Source organism: Trichomycterus rosablanca, chromosome 3, assembly GCF_030014385.1.
Source record: "Trichomycterus rosablanca isolate fTriRos1 chromosome 3, fTriRos1.hap1, whole genome shotgun sequence".
NCBI classification, from domain to species: domain Eukaryota; kingdom Metazoa; phylum Chordata; class Actinopteri; order Siluriformes; family Trichomycteridae; genus Trichomycterus; species Trichomycterus rosablanca.
Window position 1 is genome coordinate 57490343 of NC_085990.1, and position 15000 is coordinate 57505342.

The window sequence follows — 15000 nt, forward strand, 5'->3', positions numbered from 1 at the left end:
AAACGTCCCACTGGTTGCATTTACTTTGTGCTATCAGCCTGACCGGGCGCTCGACAGTCCCAGTCCCAGTCGGGCGTGTCTGAAGGAGGAAGGATGGGATTGGGTCGCTCCTCATCGCAGCTGCAACAGCGACTCCTGCTGTCTGGTCGAGGAACAGTCACAAGTTTACAGCATTTATCAGACGTGTTAATCCAAACTGACTTACAGAACTGTGACTATACAGTCTGAGCAATTGAGGGTTAAGGGCCTCGCTCAAGGGCCCAACAGTGACAACCTGGCAGTGGTGGGACTTAACCCAGTGACCTTCTGATTACTAGTCCAGTACCTTAACCACTAAGCAACAACTGCCCAAGTAGTAGATGAACACCACTGGCTGGGGTAAAGAAGCAGCCGGTGACTCCACATGATTCAGATGGTGCAGGTGCTAGTCTGCAGCTCTCCTCGTCCAGTGTGGGTTGGTGGATGTGGAATAGGGAATTGGATATGACCAAGTTGGGAGACATTCAGACCTTTGATTCAGTACTTTGAGGAAGCTCCTCTGGCAGCAGTTACAGCTGCAAGTCTTCTTTAAGCTTTAGGCGGTTTATCCCAGTCTTTATCACCCAGATCTTCTTAAACTCCACCTGATTGGATGGTGAGAGTCCCTCATAGCATGATGCTACCACCACCGTGTTTCACACTTGTGACAGTGTTGTTTTGGCTCTATGATTCGGGTCACTGTCGTGTTGAAAGTTGAACTGTAACTTGTTCACTGTTCCTGTATTTGCCTTCATCCATCGGTCACTCAGTTCCTACCAGTCTTCCTGTCCCCCATTGAGGAGCGCCCTCCCATAGCATGATGCTACCACCACCGTGTTTTACAGTAGTTAGTTCCAACCAGCGGCTTTGTCTCGCCACTTATGAAGCGCTGCAGAGACTTTCGGACCTTTTTTAGAGTGGCTCTTCTGACCTCCCTGACCAAGACCGAAGATCGAGCTAAACTTCCTCCACTTCAAAATGATTGGGGTCACTGTGGTCCGCTGTGGTCCAGTGGAGTTCTAAACACAATCTGGAGTCCCGCTGCTTGTTTGATTTCAGTTTTTAATGTTTTTACTTCTTTATTTTGGGTGATTGAGTGGAGATTCAACATCAAACATCAAACCTACATCATAATCAAGGGGGGTAAAAACTTAATATTAAAACCACCTCCTTATTTCTCCACTCACTGTCCATGTTATCAGCTCCTCTTACCATATAGAAGCACTTTGTAGTTCTACAATTACTGACTGTAGTCCATCTGTTTCACCCTGTTCTTAATACTCAGGACCCCCACAGGACCCCCACAGAGCAGGTATTATTTAGGTGGTGGATGATTCTCAGCACTGCAGTGACACTGACATGGTGGTGGTGTGTTAGTGTGTGTTGTGCTGGTATGAGTGGATCAGACACAGCAGCGCTGCTGGAGTTTTTAAATACCGTGTCCACTCACTGTCCACTCTATTAGACACTCCTACCTAGTCGGTCCACCTTGTAGATGTAAAGTCAGAGACGATCGCTCATCTATTGCTGCTGTTTGAGTCGCTCATCTTCTAGACCTTCATCAGTGGTCACAGGACGCTGCCCACGGGGTGCTGTTGGCTGGATATTTTTGGTTGGTGGACGATTCTCAGTCCAGCAGTGACAGTGAGGTGTTTAAAAACTCCAGCAGCACTGCTGTGTCTGATCCACTCATACCAGCACAACACACACTAACACACCACCACCATGTCAGTGTCACTGCAGTGCTGAGAATCATCCACCACCTAAATAATACCTGCTCTGTGGGGGTCCTGTGGGGGTCCTGAGTATTAAGAACAGGGTGAAACAGATGGACTACAGTCAGTAATTGTAGAACTACAAAGTGCTTCTATATGGTAAGTGGAGCTGATAAAATGGACAGTGAGTGTCAGCCAGGATATAACATCACCTCTAAGCTTCTAACAGTTTGGGGAAGGCCCTTTAATCATCCAACATGACGATACAAGATGTGAGGAACGTGGAGGAACGTAGAGGAACTTCTGCGGCCACCGGCAGAAACAATCAGGCTTTATTATTAGATCCGAATCTGCTCGTTTATCATAATTAGAGTCGATTTTAATTAATAGTGTAAAATAAAATCAGGCGGTGGTGAGGAAACTGGGACAAACTGGAAGTCATGAGCAGTGTTGGATTCAAGACTCAACACTCACAACGTGGTTCTACAATGCTTTCACTTCTCCTGGTGTACAAGATCTATTATAGATGGATCAGTGGCATTGTTCAAGTTATAGAGGAGCTGTGTATGAGTATTCACTATGTGGTCTAAAGTATCTGGACTCCTGAGCAGGAGGTTGTTGGACATCACATTTAAAGTGACCTTTGTGTGATCTTTTCATCTGGAACATCAGTCGCTCCTCTGATAAGCTTCTCACAAGACCTGTATATAATAAGTGTGTCTGTGTGTGGGAATTTGTGCCCATTCACTGTACAGCTGATCCATCAGTCGGTGTTCCGGTTCATCCCAGAGCTGTTGAGTGGCACTGAGCTCAGGGCTCTGTGCAGGATGCTGGAGATTCTTGGTAGCTTAGTGGTTAAGGTACTGGACTAATAATCAAAAGGTTGCTGGTTCAAGCCCCACCACTGCCAGGTTGCCACTGTTGGGCCCTTGAGCAAGGCCCTTAACCCTCGATTGCTCAGACTGTATACTGTCACTTTACTGTAAGTTGCTTTGGATAAAAGCATTCGCTAAATGCTGAAAATGTAAATGGAGCTTTTCCTCATGCTGGAACAGGAGAGGACCTTCCCTAAACCGTTGCTGCACAAATTCCCACAGACATGCTTCAAAGTCCTTTGAGAAGGCCCCTGTTCTTGCTTTATTTTAATACCGTTTGTGTTTGGAACTGGACGTCGGACAAGCTTATTTTTCCCTGGTCAGTGTGAAGTTCAGGGTTCCAGGTAGAATTAGAATGATGAGCTATGGCTTTAGTACATTAAACGTTAACTCCAGACACAGCAGGTGATGGAATGATGAATGATCAGGAGGCTCTTGAGCGTGGAACACATGACGATGTACAGGACCGAGTCTGTGTGTCCCGTCATGTCAGAAATTAGTTTCCTTTTATTTCATCCCTCAAGAAATACTCACCCTAAATTTATCCTGAAATAAAACCAGCTCCTGCGTTCCGTGACCCACTTCCACATCCTCGTTCCTGCAGTTTAGGAGGAGAAGAGACGTGGAGGAACATCTCATCATCTCATCATCAGGTCTGCTTTTCCACCTGGTATTCGGTCGCTGGAACGCCTCCGGTGTCACTCAGAAGTGATCTGGGTGGAAGTACGTTCAAATTTACGGCATTTAGCAGCAATTGAGGGTTAAGGGCCTTGCTCAGGGGCCCAACACTGGCAACCTGGCAGTGGTGAGGTTTGAACCAGCGACCTTCAGATTACTAGTCCTGTGGACGTACAGTAAACGCTCCTCAGAACCAGTAACCTGATCAAAAGTTTACAGACGCTTGTAAGGAACAAGAAAAGCTTGGTTTAAAAAGCAAGAAACTCCAGCTCCAGCTGCACAGAGCCCTGAGCTCAGCCCCACTCACCAGCTCTGGGATGAACCGGAACATCAACTGATCGATCGGCGCCCAGACATACTGACTGAACGGGCACAAATTCCCTCAGACACACTTCAAAGAGATCCGACAAGCTCACGGTCAGGCTTCCAAATACTTTTGTAGCTTATAATAGGAATAATAATATTAATATGAATAACCGAGGTCATGCTTCATGTAAATGTAGCTCCTCTTTCTAGAGGGCAAGCCGTAGCCTAGTGGTTAAGGTACCAGACTAGTAATCAGAAGGTTGCTGGCTCAAGCCCCACCACTTCCAGGTTGCTGCTGTCGGGCCCTTGAGCGAGGCCCTTAACCCTCAAATGCATAGACTGTAACTGTAATGTAAGTCGCTTTGGACAAATGCGTCATGTATCAGACCGGACACAACAGGTGAGGCACTGGTGTACCACAGGGTTGAGTCCTCTATCCATTGCAGTTCTGTCTCTACTTGAATGACTGCACCTCTACAGACCCGACAGCCAAACTCCTAAAGTTTGCATACAACACTCCGATCACTGGACCGAGTCTCTGGTGCCGTAGCCTAGTGGTTAAGGTACCAGACTAGTAATCAGAAGGTTGCTGGCTCAAGCCCCACCACTTCCAGATTGCTGCTGTTGGGCCCTTGAGCGAGGCTCTTAACCCTCAAACGCATAGACTGTATACTGTATACATTTGGATAAATGCGTCTGCTTAATGCCTAAAATGTAAACGTAATCTAGTGCCAAGGTGGGCAACCAGATACCCAGATACTCGGGCATCCAATCACTGCATCTGTGTTGTTTGGTGTTAGGTACATAGAGCTGCAGTCATAAGTTTATAGACACTTGTACAAACCATGTATCAGACCGGACATAACAGGTGAGGCTGGGGGACAGTCAGCACAGGTGTACCACAGGGTTGTGTCCTCTATCCGTTGCTGTTCTGTCTCTACTCGAATGACTGCACCTCTACAGACCCGACAGTCAAACTCCTAAAGTTTGCAGATGACACTCCGATCCCTGGACTGACCCAGGACGGAGATGAGCCTCTGGTGCAGTCGGAATAACCTGAACCCGAACACTCTGAAGACTGTAGAGATGATAGTGGACTTTAAGAGGAAACCCTCAACACTGCTCCCCATCACCATAACCAACAGCACCGTGTCTGCCGTGGAGACCTTCAGGTTCTCGATAACTACAATTTCCAGTGACCTAAAGTGGGAGTCCAACACCAACTCCATCCTCAAAAAGGTCTGCCCCAGGAGCTGTTGAAGCAGTTCTACACCACAGTCATTGAATCTGTCCTGTGCACATCCATCACTGTATGGTTTGGATCAGCCACAAAGCAGGACAAACGCAGACCACAGTGCCATTTCAGGTTTTTGGGAACTGGGCTGCCAGTCTGAAGGTTAAGGATCTGAATCCTGGCTCAGCCAAGCAGCCACTGTTGGACCCCTGAGCAACTTCTTAACACTCTTGCCTCCAAATGAGCTATTTAATGTGCTTTGATCTTTGAGCTTTTGATATTTTTCTTGGAATGTAAACACAAAGGTGCACCAGCTTCCTCAGGCATCCCCAAACCAACCTTCAACAGGTTCTGCTTCTGATTCATGGTCCCCAACCAGTAGTGCATTCCAGTAATGTCTTAAACAGCTCCTGTGGGGGTCGACCTGTGGATTCAAATGGCCGAGTTCCCTTTTCATTCCTGAAGAGTACGCCCATCCTGTCGATCTTCATGATTCTAGAATATTTACAACGTTCTTAGTGTAGGTAAATGGTGACCTGGGGTCTGCGTGAGAACCTGGTGACCCACCCTGCTCCCCACTACCTACCTGATCAGCTCCTCAGTAGAGAGGATTCTAATCAGACCCGGACTCATCATCAGATTATTTAGACGCTGTATTTTACGTCGTGGCAGTTTTAGCTTACTAAGCTAATAGAGTTTGAGTTAAGGTCCGTGCTCTCTGGGAGTGAGGTTAGAACTAATATATTAATCACACCGCTCCTCTTCTGCACTCTGTTTGGAAACTGGGGTCAGACAGCAGGGTCAGGTATTGTATAGGCCCCTGGAGCAGACAGGGTTGAGGGCCTTGCCCAAGGGCCCAACAGTGGCTGCATGGTAGAGCATGGATTTGAACTGGCAATCTTCTGGTTGATAGCCCAAAGCTCTACCTACTAGACTCCCACTGTCCCACACTCACGAGCATGTACTGGTCAACACTACACGTCTTTGGTCCTGTGTGTGTCGTCTTGTTTGCACCCTGGTCCTGATCCTGGTCCCAGTGCTGGAGGAATGTTGTTTGATTTAGAGCTGAAATGACGATAAAGCCTGTGGAACCTGAACGTCATGCTATATCAGAAGAAGCGTCTGAGATGGACGGAGATATAAGAGAGAGACGGAGTGACGGGGGGAGAGGACGAGACTTGGCTGTTCCACTTTTGTTAACGGGGCACAGAAGTGGGACAATCTGTTCCCTGGAAGGTCTCCAATTAAATTTTCTGGGGACGGATTCTCCGAAAATATCTATATCCATACCCTGTCCTACATACAGAGAGAGAGAGAGAGAGAGAGAGAGAGAGTGCCAGGGAGCCAATGAGAGAGAGAGACTCACCTCTGCTTGGATTCTATTGGTCAGGTTTGGACAGGTGTTTTGTGGGTGTGGTTTGGTGTTGGTTGAGTTTATAGGTTAGGTGTTCTAAAATCTTACATGTGAATCTACAAACCCCTTTTTAAACACAGTAAGGAGAAAGAAAATATTTATTTATTTTAATGTTTTACTGATCAAATATGGAACAAACGGTTGCTTTGATGCCGGGGTCAAAGCATCAATCTACCTTTCACCATCTACCGTACATGATACTGTAAAAAGATACACAGTTGAATGTGGCTAAACGTTGAGCCCCTAGAGTTTTTATTGCATGTAAAACTTCTACTGTGTCAAATGTAGCCACATGGATTTTTGAGCGCTTCAGAAAACCGTTGTAACTTAACACGGGCCGCCGCTGCATCAAGAAATGCAACCTGAACTCTATTACACCAAGAGAAAGTCGTACATCAGTTTTATCTCTACATTTACATCTTTATTCAAAGTGACTTACAGTACAGTGACAGTGCACAGTCCAAGGAGTTGAAGGTTAAGGGCCTTGCTCAAGGGCCCAACAGTGGAAACCTGGCAGTGCTTTAGTCCAGTACTTTAACCTCTAGGCTACAATGGCTCTTTTTCTCTGAGGTATGCGAAAACACCTCAGAGTTCTCTGGGCCTGAGCTCATCTCAGATGGACCGAAAGACAGTGGACAAGTGTACTATGGTCAGATGAGTCCACGGTTCAGCTTGTCGGGTTCTCAGTGACAAAGATGACAAGGACCATCCAGACTGTTATCAGTGAAAGATGTAAAAGCAACATGTGTCATGGTTTGAGGGGGCATCAGTGCCACAGCATGAGTGACCTGCACATGAGTGAAAGTACCACTGATGCAGAGTGCATGTGTCTCCTATAGTAAACACCGGCGCATCATGAAGAGGAGAATTAGACGACGGCGAGCACGGACTGTCGAGCAGCTGGAGTCTTGTATCGAGCAAACCTGCAACCATTAGTGTCCATAGTTCCACACATTAAAAAGTAGAAATTAATGGGAACGCTGATGGAACACAGGGGGGAACACAGGGAGGAACGCAGGGGGGAACACGGGGGAGAACACGCCCCCGTCCTGACTTTTTTGGAGTCTGTTACAGGATCAGATTCTAAACTGTGATGTCATAACTCGTATAAACTAACAGAATCACTGTTACTGAACTGTACTTGAGCACTGGTTCCACTCTTGTTTTCTCTTTTTCCAGTTTGTTGACGACGACCCGACGTCCATCCACGAGGACAACCGTACCACCTCACCATGGCGACCCTGATGCTCGGTGAAATGGCGCAGCACAGGATGCTGGGTAAGCGTTTCTACTCCGGGACGGAGGATAACGAACAGGACGATGAACTGGACCTGGAGACCAGGCAGAACGGCATGATGGACCCTGACGAGGAGCCTCTGAACCCCGGAAACCTCCAGATACGGGAGGGGAAAGGGGAGGCACAGAAACCGTCCGCCATCGTGATTGGACGACAGAGAGGAGACAGGCAGCAGCGACCGTCCAATCCGGGTCACCGAGGCATTTCAGCCAATCCGGCGGTGCTGCATCATCAGCCAGCCAGTCACGAGCTGTACTTCCAGCCTCAAGCCAATCAGCAGCAGCTTTACAAAGTTCTGACCAATCAGCAGGCTCGGCGGCGTCACATGGAGCGAAGCATGACCACCATCGCACCTCTGGAGGAGACTCAACTCAACACCATGGTGTTCCGCATCGGGATCCCGGACATCAAACAGACGGTGAGCTCAACCACGCTCGCACCTAGCTGTGCTATCGACCGTCCAGGCGATCAGCTGGTCAGGTCAGTTACGCCCTCTGCTGGCTGATCGGGGGATGACGGAGAACAGTGCGTGACTCTCAGTGCACGATACGGATCTCCGTATGAACCCTGGTGCACATGTGTGTCAGTCACGACCCTCCTCGAACAGGAGTGGAGGTCTGCAGCACCTCAACAGAGGGGAAATACCTCTGGGGAATCGGATATGTCTAAATTGGGAAGAAAATTGGTAGGGGGGGATGCCTGACACGCAGTCAGTGTTCTAATTCATCCCAGAGGTGTGTGATGGAGTTTCACACTGAAGTTCCTTCACACCAACCTGATGAAACCATGAACTTATGGACCTCAATTTGTGCACAGCCAGGCTGGAAGGGATGAGGGCCTTCCCCAAACTGTTGGCACTAAGTAAATGGACCTTCATAAGCACCCGTTAGCAGTAGGTGTTACTGAAACCCCTGTGTGTGTGATGTGGTGTATGTCTGTGTATGTATGTATGTGTGTGTTCTGGTGGTGTGTGTGTGTGTGTGTGTGGTGTGTGTGTGTGTGTATGTGTGGGTGGGTGTGTGTGTATGTGTGTGTGTGTGTGTTTATATGTGTATGTGTGTGTGTGTGGTGTGTGTGTGGTGTGTGTGTGTGGTGTGTGTATGGTGTGGGTGGTGTGTGTATGGTGTGTGTGTGTGTGTGGTGTGGGTGTGTGTGTGGTGTGTGTGTATGGTGTGTGTGGTGTGGGTGGTGCCGGGCGTGTTTGTGTGTGTGTATGTGTGTGTGTGTGTGTGGTGTGTGTGTGTGGTGTGTGGGTGGTGTGTGGGTGGTGTGTGTATGTGTGTGTATGTGTGTGTGGTGTGGGTGTGTGTGTATGTGTGTGTATGTGTGTGTGGTGTGGGTGGTGCCGGGCGTGTACAGAAGTGTCTCAGGTTGGATCCCGATGCCAGTGTATGGAGCGTGAAGCAGCAGGTGGTCTGCTCCCTCAGCGAGTCTCTGTGGGACGTCTACAACTACGGACTCTTCCAGCCGGCGTCCGACGGCCACCACGCCCGCTTCCTGGAGGAGGAGCGATCGCTCCGGCAGGTGCCACAGTCCCTGGAGAAGGGCGTGCCCTACCTGGAGGTACCGCACCCACACTACACTACCCAGAATGCCTTGCAAAACGGCACGTGCGCTTCCTTTCGACCGCACCAGAGTTCATACGGGCTCGGAGAGTCACGCACTGATCTCCGTTATCCCCCGTCTCTGTGCAGCGCCATCGATCCGCCAGCAGAGGGCGTAACTGCGGCAGTGATGAGGAATCTCCTCCGCGGAGGCTGCAGTTACGCCCTCTGCTGGCGGATCGATGGCGCTGCACAGAGACCCTCTGTCTGGAATTATTATTATTATTATTTTATTGTTTTTTTTCCCACTGCGCCCCGTCAGTCCGTTTCCTCTCTCTCTTTTTATTTCTCAGAGTTTCTCGGAGGCTTTTCTTCTCTCGCTCCATCTGGCCGAACCCTCGAGCGTTCCAGCTCTCAGAACGAGGGCTTACGGGGAGATTTGGTGGTGGCGAGGGGGGTGTTCGAGGGGCGAGGGGGGGTTACCCGGAGTTTCAGCGCTCGTCTGGTCGTGTACAGAATAATTTTATTTCTGCATTTCTTCCATTTTTCTCCCAGTTTAGTCATATCCAGTTCCTCTCTCTCTGCCGGAGACCCTGATGGCGTACGAGGAGGGTACATTCTCCTGACACGCCCTCCCTCTGATGTGTGGGCGCTCCACCGATCCCTTCTTATTCGCCCGTACTTCAGGGCTACTAACCATAGTCCTTACACGGCCTCGAAAACCCCGCCCACTTTTTAGTCCCGTCTTTTCCCACCCACTGCCGATCGCGCCCGCTAGGGGCGCCCAGCCGACCGGCAGCAGAGCTGGTGTGTTAGCTGAACATCCCGCTGCTCCACCTGGGTTGGAAAGTCGACTTGGTCTCAGCTGTATCCTAGCGGTTAAGGTAGTGGATTAGTAATCAAAAGGTCGCTGGTTCAAGCCCCACCACTGCCAGACTGTTGGGCCCTCGAGTAAGGCCCTTAACCCTCACTTGCTCTGACTGTATACTGTCTCAGTACTGTAAGCCGCTTTGGATAAAAGCGTCTCCTAAATGCTGAAAATGTAAACCATCGCCTTTCCGACTCTCTTGGCGTGACGGCCTTTTTACACTTTGCAGCAACAGTTTAGGGAAGGTCCTTTCCTGTTCCAGCGTGAGTGAGCTCTAAAAAGACATGAAGGAACTCCAGCGTCCTGCACAGAGACCCTGACCTCAGCCCCACTCAACAGATCTGGGATGAACCGGAACATCGACTGATCGATCGGTCAGGCGTCCAAATAAATAATGAGAGCCACTGTGTCACCTCATGCTTATACTCCAGTGTAACAGAAAGAGGGACTTTGAGGGTGGCATGGTTGTTGGTACCAGACAGGCTGCTGTACAGATTGGCAGGGGGTGTGGATTACAGTGTCATGCCCACCTGCCATGCCTCTATAAGCCAGCAGGGGGCACGGAGGCACAGATGACTGACAGCATGGTTAGTCTCTGCAGGTCATACAGCATTACTGTTCCACACTCACCCAGGGGGGCGAGACACCGGGCGTGTCAGTGAGCCTGTACCCACTGTACCCTCAGAAGATGCGATGTGTTCTCAGACGCTCTTCTGCTCAGCGTGGCTGTAAAGAACATTTATTATGAACATTCCAGTGGGATTCCTGTCAGTACTTGATGCAGTTCTTCTGATCAGTGAGTGGTATAGAGTGTGGGGTCGTGGATCCTCTGGAGACGTGATCATGATGGAGTGTGTTCACGTCTCGTCTGTATTTCTGTGTTCTGTTACAGTTCAGGTACAAGAGTCGGGTTTATAAACAGACCAACCTGGATGAGAAACAACTGGCCAAGTTACACACCAAGGTACACACACACACACACACTCACACACACACACACACACTTACACACACACACACACTCACACTCACACACACTCACACTTACACACACACACACACACACACACACACTCACACACACACACACACACACACACACTCACACTCACACACACACACTTACACACACACACACTTACACACACACACACACACACACTATTTTTTTAAATGAAAGTATAATGACATGGGGTGGTTCCGATTCATCTCACATCATGATCGTGTTTTTGTATAGACTTCATTGGAAAATAAAAAAACACATAATAAAAACTATAAATATAAAAATATAAAGTTTAACAATATTAATATATTAAATAAAACTGTTGGTAATAAAATACATGATCAAAGCAACACTGGAGTGTCACACAGAGCAGCACCGCCCCCTACAGGACAGAGTTTATTATTACAACAGACACATACATATACACACACACATGCACATACACACACATACATACACACACACATACACACACACATACACACACAAATAGAACCATACACAGATACACACACATACACACAGTATATACAGTGAGGAGAATAAGTATTTGATCTCCTGCTGATTTTGTAAGTTTACCCCCTTACAAAGACTTGAACAGTCTATAATTTTTATGGAAGGTTTATTTTAACAGAGAGAGACAGAATATCAACAACAAATCCAGAAAAATAACATTAAATAAAAGTTATCAATTAATTTGTATTTAATTAAGGGAAATAAGTATTTGATCCCCGACCAACCAGCAAGAATTCTGACCCCCACAGACCGGTTATGTGTCCATGAGGCTACAAATTAGTCCTGTCCCTGTATAAAAGACTCCTGTCACAGAGTCAGTTTCTTCTGTTCAAATCTCTCCACCACCATGGGCAAGACCAAAGAGCTATCAAAGGACGTCAGGGACAAGATTGTAGACCTGCACACGGCTGGAATGGGCTACAAGACCATCAGCAAGAAGCTTGGTGAGAAAGAGACCACTGTTGGTGCGATCATTCGAAAATGGAATAAATACAAGATCACAGTCAATCACCCTCACTCTGGAGCTCCATGCAAGATCTCACCTGGTGGGGTAAGAATGATTCTGAGAAAGGTGAGGTCAGTCCAGAATTACACGGGAGGAGCTCGTCAATGATCTCAAGGGAGCTGGGAGCACAGTCACCAAGAAAACCATTAGTAACACACTTCACCGTAATGGATTGAGATCCTGCAGTGCCCACAAAGTCCCTCTGCTCAAGAAGGCTCATGTACACGCCCGTCTGAAGTTTGCCAATGAACACCTGAATGATTCAGAGAAAGCTTGGGAGAATGTGATATGGTCAGATGAGACCAAAATTGAGCTCTTTGGCATCAACTCCACTCGCCGTGTTTGGAGGCAGAGAAATGCCCGGTGGGGACGGTGTTCTTGGGGTCATATCCAGCATTTCTCTGCTCCCAGCTCCCTTGAGATCATTGACGAGCTCCTCCCGTGTAATTCTGGGCTGACCTCACCTTTCTCAGAATCATTCTTACCCCACCAGGTGAGATCTTGCATGGAGCTCCAGAGTGAGGGTGATTGACTGTGATCTTGTATTTCTTCCATTTTCGAATGATCGCACCAACAGTGGTCTCTTTCTCACCAAGCTTCTTGCTGATGGTCTTGTAGCCCATTCCAGCCTTGTGCAGGTCTACAATCTTGTCCCTGACGTCCTTTGATAGCTCTTTGGTCTTGCCCATGGTGATCGAGAGATTTGAACGGAAGAAACTGATTCTGTGACAGGAGTCTTTTATACAGGGACAGGACTAATTTGTAGCCTCATGGACACATAACCGGTCTGTGGGGGATCAAATACTTATTTCACTTAATTAAATACAAATTAATTGATAACTTTTATTTAATGTTTTTTTCTGGATTTTTTGTTGATATTCTGTCTCTCTCTGTTAAAATAAACCTTCCATAAAAATTATAGACTGTTCAAGTCTTTGTAAGGGGGTAAACTTACAAAATCAGCAGGGGATCAAATACTTATCTTCCTCACTGTATACACACACACACACACACTTTGGTCCTGGCTGTGCCTGATGCGGGTGGGTCGACTGGGGTTGATTGTTTCTGTACAGTGGTGACCCCTGCTGTCTGGTTGAGGTGCCTGCAGTCATGGTGAGCTCTTCATATGTGTGTGTGTGTGTGTGTAGGCTAACCTGAAGAAGTTTCTGGACTACGTTCAGACCGGAGCGGTGGAGAAGATCAGTAAAGCTCTGGATAAAGGACTGGATCCAAATTACCATGATCCTGAAAGTGGAGGTTCTACACACACACACACACACACACACACACACACACACACACACACACACACACACACACCCCTTTATTAATGTGTTAAACACGTCCAAGGGAAAAATTCCTTTGAGCTTCACCAGGAGGTTTCAAATATTTCTGACCACTAGAGGGCGCCAAGAAACAGTTACATCTGCATCTCGTTTGTTAGCTGCAGTGCAGTGTTCTCATGATGTTCCTGAACTCCAGTGCAGTGTTCTTATGGTGTTCCTGAACTTCTCATGGTGTTTCTCATCTCCTCATGGTGTACCTAATGACCCTAAACTCCAGTGCAGTGTTCTTATGGTGTTCCTGATCTCCAGTGCAGTGTTCTTATGGTGTTCCTGATCTCCAGTGTAGTGTTCTAATGGTGTTCCTGAACTCCTCATGGTGTTCCTGATGACCCTAAACTCCAGTGCAGTGTTCTTATGGTGTTCCTGATCTCCAGTGTAGTGTTCTAATGGTGTTCCTGAACTTCTCATGGTGCTCCTGAACTCCTCATGGTGTCCCTGGTGACCCTAAACTCCAGTGCAGTGTTCTTATGGTGTTCCTAAACTTCTCTTGGTGTTCCTGATCTCCAGTGTAGTGTTCTCATGGTGTTCCTGAACTTCTCATGGTGTTCCTAAACTTCTCATGGTGTTCCTGATCTTCTCATGGTGTTCCTGATCTCCAGTGTAGTGTTCTCATGGTGTTCCTGAACTTCTCATGGTGTTCCTGATCTCCAGTGTGGTGTTCTCATGGTGTTCCTAAACTTCTCATGGTGTTCCTGATCTCCAGTGTGGTGTCATGGTGTTCCTGAACTTCTCATGATGTTCCTGATCTCCAGTGTAGTGTTCTCATGGTGTTCCTGAACTTCTCATGATGTTCCTGATCTCCAGTGTGGTGTTCTCATGGTGTTCCTGAACTTCTCATGATGTTCCTGATCTCCAGTGTGGTGTTCTCATGGTGTTCCTGAACTTATCATGGTGTTCCTGATCTCCAGTGTGGTGTTCTCATGGTGTTCCTGAACTTCTCATGGTGTTCCTGATCTCCAGTGTGGTGTTCTCATGGTGTTCCTGAACTTCTCATGATGTTCCTGATCTCCAGTGTGGTGTTCTGATCTGTTCTCTCTCTCTCCTGTACAGAAACTCCTCTGACGTTGGCGGTTCTGATGGGTTTGAGTGTTGAAGGAATTCGGGTTCTGCTGTTGAACGGAGCTCATCATGATTTCAGGGCGAGAGACGGACTCACCGCCCTCCATAAATCTGTTAAAGTCCACAACCACACGCCACTGCTGGTACACACACACACCTACACACACCTACACACACACACCTACACACACACACCTACACACACACACCTACACACACCTACACACACACACACACACCTACACACACACACACACATCTACACACACACACCTACACACACCTACACACACACACACACACCTACACACACACACCTACACACACACACCTACACACACACACACACACACACACCTACACACACACACACACACACATCTACACACACACACCTACACACACACACACACACCTACACACACACATACACACACACACACACACCTACACACACACACCTACACACACACACCACACACACCTACACACACACCTACACACACACACACCACACACACACCACACACACCTACACACACACCACACACACCTACACACACACACACCTACACACATATACACACACACCTACACACACCTACACACACACACCTACACA

The 15000-nt window shown here is 47.9% G+C and overlaps 1 protein-coding gene and 1 long non-coding RNA gene across 2 annotated transcripts in view; one reads left to right on the plus strand and one right to left on the minus strand.

The window, feature by feature from the left end:
* Positions 1-15000, plus strand: part of LOC134310025 (SH3 and multiple ankyrin repeat domains protein 2) — a 68498-nt gene that overhangs the window by 442 nt on the left and 53056 nt on the right. The window contains exons 2-6 of the mRNA XM_062991542.1: positions 7420-7955; positions 8897-9100; positions 10842-10913; positions 13122-13230; positions 14370-14521. Coding sequence (XP_062847612.1) covers positions 7473-7955; positions 8897-9100; positions 10842-10913; positions 13122-13230; positions 14370-14521 — 1020 coding nt within the window. The 5' untranslated portion in view covers positions 7420-7472. The remainder of the gene's footprint in view (positions 1-7419; positions 7956-8896; positions 9101-10841; positions 10914-13121; positions 13231-14369; positions 14522-15000) is intronic.
* The window catches only part of LOC134310026 (uncharacterized), a 22556-nt gene continuing 16858 nt past the window's right edge, over positions 9303-15000 (minus strand). The window contains exons 2-3 of the long non-coding RNA XR_010011265.1: positions 13128-13233; positions 9303-10877 (exon numbers count right to left, since the gene is read on the minus strand). This is a non-coding gene — a long non-coding RNA (uncharacterized LOC134310026). The remainder of the gene's footprint in view (positions 10878-13127; positions 13234-15000) is intronic.